The sequence below is a fragment of the Vicia villosa genome, linkage group LG1, assembly GCF_029867415.1.
Source record: "Vicia villosa cultivar HV-30 ecotype Madison, WI linkage group LG1, Vvil1.0, whole genome shotgun sequence".
NCBI lineage: Eukaryota > Viridiplantae > Streptophyta > Magnoliopsida > Fabales > Fabaceae > Vicia > Vicia villosa.
In genome coordinates, this window is record NC_081180.1 from 79,728,596 (window position 1) to 79,735,648 (window position 7,053).

The 7,053-nt window shown below is 34.3% G+C and overlaps 1 protein-coding gene across 1 annotated transcript; it reads left to right on the forward strand.

The window, feature by feature from the left end:
• The first annotated feature begins 1,242 nt into the window (after nt 1-1,242).
• Nucleotides 1,243-2,232, forward strand: LOC131610372 (uncharacterized). Its single transcript, XM_058882302.1, has one exon. The coding sequence runs from the start codon at nt 1,445-1,447 to the stop codon at nt 1,955-1,957; it is 513 nt and encodes a 170-aa protein (XP_058738285.1). The 5' UTR covers nt 1,243-1,444; the 3' UTR covers nt 1,958-2,232.
• The last annotated feature ends 4,821 nt before the right edge of the window (nt 2,233-7,053 follow it).

Here is a 7,053-nt window from a genome sequence, read left to right on the forward strand (position 1 = left end):
TCATTTACAACCACCACACCATCCATCAACATTCTACCTTTTAGAAATGTTGATTGATTAGGGGAATAAGCTTATCCATGACCTCTTATAGTACAATAGCTAGAACTTTAGCCACTAACTTATACAAATAACCAGCCAATAAGATAGGTCTAAAGTCATTTATACTGAATAAGGAAAACATACTTGAGAATGAAGGTGACAAAGTAAAATGCAGAGCTATGAGGTAACAAAGTAAACCAATGAAACAGCACAAACATAACCTCCAAATTCTTCCCTAAACAAATTCCAGAACCTCTTAAAGAAGGAGAAAGAAAAACAATCAAGGTCACACTTATTACCATCACACAATGAAATCACATCATATAACTCCCGAAGAGAAAAAGAAAAGGTCAAGGGAAGATTATCTTCTACAGAAAGAACGGAAAACAATCTCATTCAAACGAGGCCTATAAATATTTGGTTCCTTGAAAATCTCAAAAAAATAATTTAATACCACTTGTCGAATCTCTGACACCACTTGTAATCAAACATTGCCCACGTTCAAGGCAAGAACAACGGTTTTCCTAATCCTACTCTCGGTGAACTATTAAAGAGCCTAGGTTTAGAATAGAGTCACCTTTCTTAAATTACTTAAACTTTGATCTTTAAAATATTTAAGAGTTTTTAGTCCTCAACAAATACCATAGCTCTACAATTTTTTTAGAGCGACCTTAGATCTCCACCTCAGATGAAACTTTCTGATCAGTAAGAACATTCAATTTCCTAAAACATTTTATTTTATTTTGATTTTTCTTCATCAAAATAACATCAATTATAAATGAAAGTGGTAGAACATGTACCATTAAACCTATCAAATAATTTTTAAAAAACTGACTTGAATTCTTAATTAATAATCGGTCCCTTTAACTAATAATAAAAAAACATATTTGCGGTCGACAAGTGTATACTATATACATCAGTTAAATATGGTACTTATCAATCCATTCCACTTAGAATTTTGTTAACATTGCATTTGCAAATTGTGATGCAGGCTAATATTGCATTTGTAGAATAAATAGCCTTTAATATTGCATTTGTACCTTCTTCCCTTTTTCCCTTACCACTTACGCGCATTATACTAGTCTCATCATTCTATTTCCAGCACACACACACCGGTCAACAAATCCTAAACCGACACGCACATGCAACTTTCACTTCATAATATACAACAAACAACAGGCACCTTCACTTCAATATCCTATGTATACTATTCTAATTCAATATTATATTCCAAAATTGACTATATTCTCCAAAACTATTATTCCACTATATAAATACCCTCATACCTTCCCCTTAACGCATTCAAACCAAACTACAAACACCTTTGTTTTCTCTCTTCAAGACTACTGGTTCTAGATATATTCATTCCAACAAAATCAAATTAGGGTTTTCTTTTATCATTCTGATGGGAAATTACGTTTCATGCACTTTAGCACCACCATTGATGAGGAATGTGAAAGCTACAAGAGTAATCCTTCCAACCGGAGAAGTGAAACAATTCAGAGAAATAATGAAAGCTGCGGAGCTTATGTTAGAGAATCCAAACTATTTCTTAGTCAATTCTCGTTCTCTTCACATTTCTAGAAGGTTCTCTCCTCTCGCTGCTGATGAAGAATTGGAATTCGGAAGTGTTTACATATTTTTTCCTATGAGAAGACTCAACTCTGTCGTTACGGGGGCTGACATGGCGGTGCTATTTCTGGCGGCGAATTCCGCGGCGAAACGGTTACGTTCCGGAAAGACACGTGTCCAACCGGATGAGAGTTCGGGCGGTGGTGTTGAGAATGATCAAAACGACTGTGTACCAAGGTTGAGTTTGGAAGGAGTGGAATCAGGGTTTAGTTATAGGTTAAGTTATTGTAGATCAAAGAAACCTTTTCTGGAGACTATAAGTGAAGAACCAATTAGCTCGAGATGAAGGAATTAAGCAAGATTTAGGTTATTCTGTTTATAAAAAAATAGTTATAGTACTGTAGTAGGATAAATCTTGGGTTAGGTTCAAAGAATTCTTTATTAAAAATTTAAGTTGGATAGAGATATAGATTTATTGATTCATTCTATACACTTCAAAAATTATGTGAGGTTGTAGTTGTAACAAGCTATAGGAAATAGGAATCATTGATCTGTGTGAAATTCATTTGTGGACAGAGCAAGTTTACGCGTTATTCATGATATAGTATTTTATTGGCTTCATGGAATGAGATTCATATTTAATTAGCTGGATGAAAAGTAAAATAACATGTACTTTCATTATCGCTTTCTCTTAAAGAAGAAGATTTAAGTGTGACTGGTTCAAAAGAATGAACTGGGTTTTTTTGGACTCATTCAAAAGAATGAACAATGTATATTAAACACAACTCATCTCTTAATGAATTAGATTTTGGACATATCAGACTTGTTACTACAAATTATATAAACAGTGCTACACAATCTATATCTATAAGCAATTGAGACAAAATATACAACCCTTCAAAACCAACACAATGAAGGCAGAATTTTCAACGTGTTCTAATTAGTTAATTTTTATTGTAGTTATTTTTACTATTGCAAGTAGTAATTTATATTCGGAAATTTTTTTATCATTACGAACAGACCAAATAATTCGTACAACATGTCAAATCAAAATAAACTCACCCCTACACTGGCCTCAGATCCTAAAGAGAAAAGAAACTAAAAAAACAATCCTAAGATCCCTAGCACTAAAATTTAAACTACAACTAACAAATAGATGAGAGGCTAAATTGATCCAATCTCTACATAAGATACAAGAGATCTCTTGCGAGTTGATAATGAGCTTTCGATTGAACAAATTTTTCTTAGACGATAACCTATCTAACTAGAGCTGCCAAGAAAAGACTTCCACTTTATAGAGAGATAAGCTATCCCAAATCATGGGTAGAGTTGGAATTACACTAACTAAATTGGCCAATGAAATAGGGATATGTTCTATTTGGACTTGATAAGCAGATGCCATAGTGAAAAAACCATCTTGGTGAGTCTCCAAACACACCTATCTCTCTTCGTGCTAATATATAAACCTCTTGAAGAGTCAATAAGAACTCAACGATCAAAGGTTCTTCATGAACGAAGAAATGTCTCCTCCACCTAAGATCCCAAGAAATCCTCCCCTGCACACGCGATGGGACATGGGCCTGACACACTAACATGTGTTGACATTTTGCGAGGATAACCCCTCACCATTTAAATGGTTCAATTTTGTGATGTGTACCCCCTCGCTAAAAGCGCACCTGCTACCGTTTAAAATATTAAAATTTCCCTCTTCTTTTTTTTACGAGGGGTATCTCGTTACCCCTTGTTTTTCAAATTTTGTTTTTAATTTATGCTTTGCAAGGGGGTTTTCTCCAAGCCATGCCAAATTTTATGGAGGGGTTGATCACCTCACAAATTCCCTTGGCTATACAACCTTTTTCTTGTAGTGCTTAGTCATAGTCCTATTTTGAAAGGATATTAATTCAAAGACCAGAAGTTTCTGTCAAAAGTATCCATCTTCATTTGGCTAGGAGGTCTAGATTAACTAGTCAGAGATTTTAATGCATTAATATATATTATTTAAATTTCATATAGTATCAGAGCCTATCATAAATCTATTTTCAAGCTTCCCACATCGTCTACGCTTTGGCCTCATTGAGGCCCAAGTGTGAGGGATTTGGCTTACCTTCATTGCAACGGGCACCACCTTCATTGTGTTTGGTGTGAAAGAGTGGATTTAGTCTCACATTGTTTAGAGATATGGTATGTATTGTTTTTATAAGTTAAGGTAATTCCCACCTTACAAGGCGTATTTGTAAGGTTGAGTTAGGTTCAACCCAAATTCTTAAGATGATGAAATGGGACATAAAATTACTTTATAATCTCTTACAAAGCTTATAGTATCACATCAAGTTTCATGGGATAACTAATAATTCTTTGCTCTCCCACTACTCAACTTCTTCAACAATATGTCTACCATAAAAAATGTATTTTGTGATGTTTTAAAAGCTAAGTTCCTCTAAATATATAATATTTCACTTTTAGTCGTCCAAAATATTTCCTTTGAACATTCGTCCCTCTAAATTTTTATGTCCACACTAATATTTCCTTCTATTAACTTCTATTGATGGAGGATGACGTGTGGACTAGGATAATTTTATTGAGCCCATAAAGGACAATTCATAGAAAAATCTAGCAATAAGGCAATAGAACACTGGGCATGCGCACTCCAGATCTCCTGATTAGGCATGGATCTCTCGCCCAAAATGATATACATTTTCCAATCATTTATCACATGGGGATTGTGAGGTGTCCAAAAATAATGGGCTAGTGATGTCACTTAAAGGGGAAAAATCATCCCTCCATAATTTGACGAAGAATCGGTTTTCCCTTACTCCCACGTCTTTCGTTGGAAAGCTAGGTAAATTTGTTAATCTTATTATAGCCCGACCCAAGAAGCCCTCGGTAATTACTCAAACCTTTGGGTTTGGAGATTCATTCACAAATTCCATAAGAACCTAATACAAAAACAGTCTCTATTGTACTTTTTACAAGTACGATTGGCGCTTACCATGGGGCCGGTAAAACTGACCTTGACCTTAAGTTCAATGTACATGGCACAGTTATCGGGGGTTAGAACGAGGACTCTACTAGTTTTGAAGAAAATACAAACATATGCGATCAAGTGTTGAAAAACGTGAGTGGTTGTAGTGCACATATTGGATTGGAATTTTAACATAGAATGCAAAAAGGGTTGAGGGGAAGCCACTCTTGACAATGGTGTCAAGGGTTTTATTTGAAAAATAACTCATCGATAAAAGAAATATATTCATGTCTGGTTGAAATCCCTATTTGAAAATGTTCTTACCTATAAGGAAGCAAAATAAACCCTAACTTTTCCACATTGATGCTGAGCACATCTATATCTAAAATAAAAATATCCAAGGAATTAGGGATCAACCAAGTTTATTAAAAACAAAAACAACAGACACGAGGAGTACCAAACTAACAAAACAAAACCAAAATCATTGTGAAAACATAAGAAAAAGCATAACACACACTAAAGAAATCCTTAAATCAGTCAAGGAGAAGAGAATCAAATGCCTGATATGTGGAACCTTGTTTTGCAGGGAATAAACCTTTAATAAAGATCAGCATCTAAAGTTTTGACTATGACAAAGCATGAGGATCCATATGTGCTTGCATAAGAGAACTCAAGATCAAAGTTCCTATACAAACATATATTATCTAGCAAGAAGTCTTGAAGCCTCTGAGGGGAAAAGTGTAAAAGCTCCCTAGGTCTTGTCTCTCGGTCAGTCTGAGTGAATTGCATATTGTAAAAATAAGGTAGTAGCTTAAAAGTACTAAGGTAACTCACACACACTAAAAACACTTTTCCTTAAAGAAAAACATTTAAAAATATCTTTGAAGTTGTTCCAAATAACTTAGGAGCTATAGAAATGACTAGATGGGAAATTTTGTCTAATTTAATTAACTAGTTTAATCAATTGGAAAAGATCAAGCTTACGCCCAAGATATTTCTACTACTCCTAAACGATTGGCAACAGATATATATCACAACCTTCCATTTTAAGAATCATAACAGCCATATTCATTTAATCTAATCGATTAGATCAATCGATTAAATAGTTAATGGGGCTCATGAATTTTTTTCCTTTTTTGTTAATTATAACTACTATATAAAGGGAGGTCTCCCTCACTTGAAATTACGTCACTTTCCAACATTTTCATATTTGTTTGAAATTTATCTATCTTCTCTCATTTTCTCTCTAGAATTTTTCTTTCTTCACTTTTGGATGCCTTAGTGCTTTGGAGTTAAATTTAATTTGTGATGAGAATATCACTTTAAAAGTGGATGTGCTTGCCGTTGATAGTCTAAAGGGTACGATACCTTTAAGAAATTCAGTTTTGATTTTTTAGATCAACCATAGATATTTGTTATTGGTTTATTAAGCTTAATCGGTGAAAAGCTTTGGTTTTGGGTGAAAGTCGTCCATAGGTTGAGAATAAGTTTGTTCAAATTCAAAAGGTCAGATTGTATTAAGGTTCATGGGCATAACCGATAAAATCTCACAAGTCTATAGTGAAAAATCTCAAGAAGAAATATTAGGGACAAGACTAAGTCATCATTCGGCCAAACCGGGATAACTCTTTGGTGCAATATTTCTATTCTTATTCTCTTTACTTTTCTGCAATATATTTTATTTACTTACATTATGCTTTACTACTCAAAAACATTACTAACACGATCTTAATCGAGAAAGGAAAACGTATTCACACTTTTCAAAAACCACATTTATCCTCCCTTCTTGTGCTTGAGGTCAGTTGTTCAACAAGTGACATCAGAGCCTAACTTCTATTATGGACTAATGGTCTCAGGAGGAAGGATGACTTTGAGCTATTCACTAACTAAACCTCCACTCTTTAATGGAGAAAGGTATGGGCAATGGAAAGAGAAAATGAAAATTTTCATAGAAGGAAGGGATCATGGTATTTGGAAAATTGTGAAAGATGGACCATTTGTTCCTACACATGAAGTTGATGGTGTTGTATTAAACAAACCTGAAAAGGATTGGTCCAAGAAGGATAAAGAGAATGTGAAAAACGGTTTGAAAGCTAAGAACATCATCACCGCCGCACTTGGTCTTGATAAATTCTTACGAGTTTCTCACTGAGGTGAAGAGGGCAAGGTTGGGCGTATTAACCCATGAATATGAACTTTTTAGATGAAACTTGAAGAGAACATAAATCAAACGCAAACAAGATTCACTCATATCGTGAGTCATATGAGAACTATGGGAAAAACATTCTCAAATATAAGAGAACATTAATGAAGAATTAGTCATAAAAACTCTTAGATTCTTAAATCGCAATTGGCAACCCAAAGTCACTACGATTTCTGAATTAAAGGATTTGGTGACTATGGACACACATACTTTATTTGGCAAATTACAGGAACATGAGATGTAATTGAAGAGACTTGTTGATGATGAAGAAGATAAC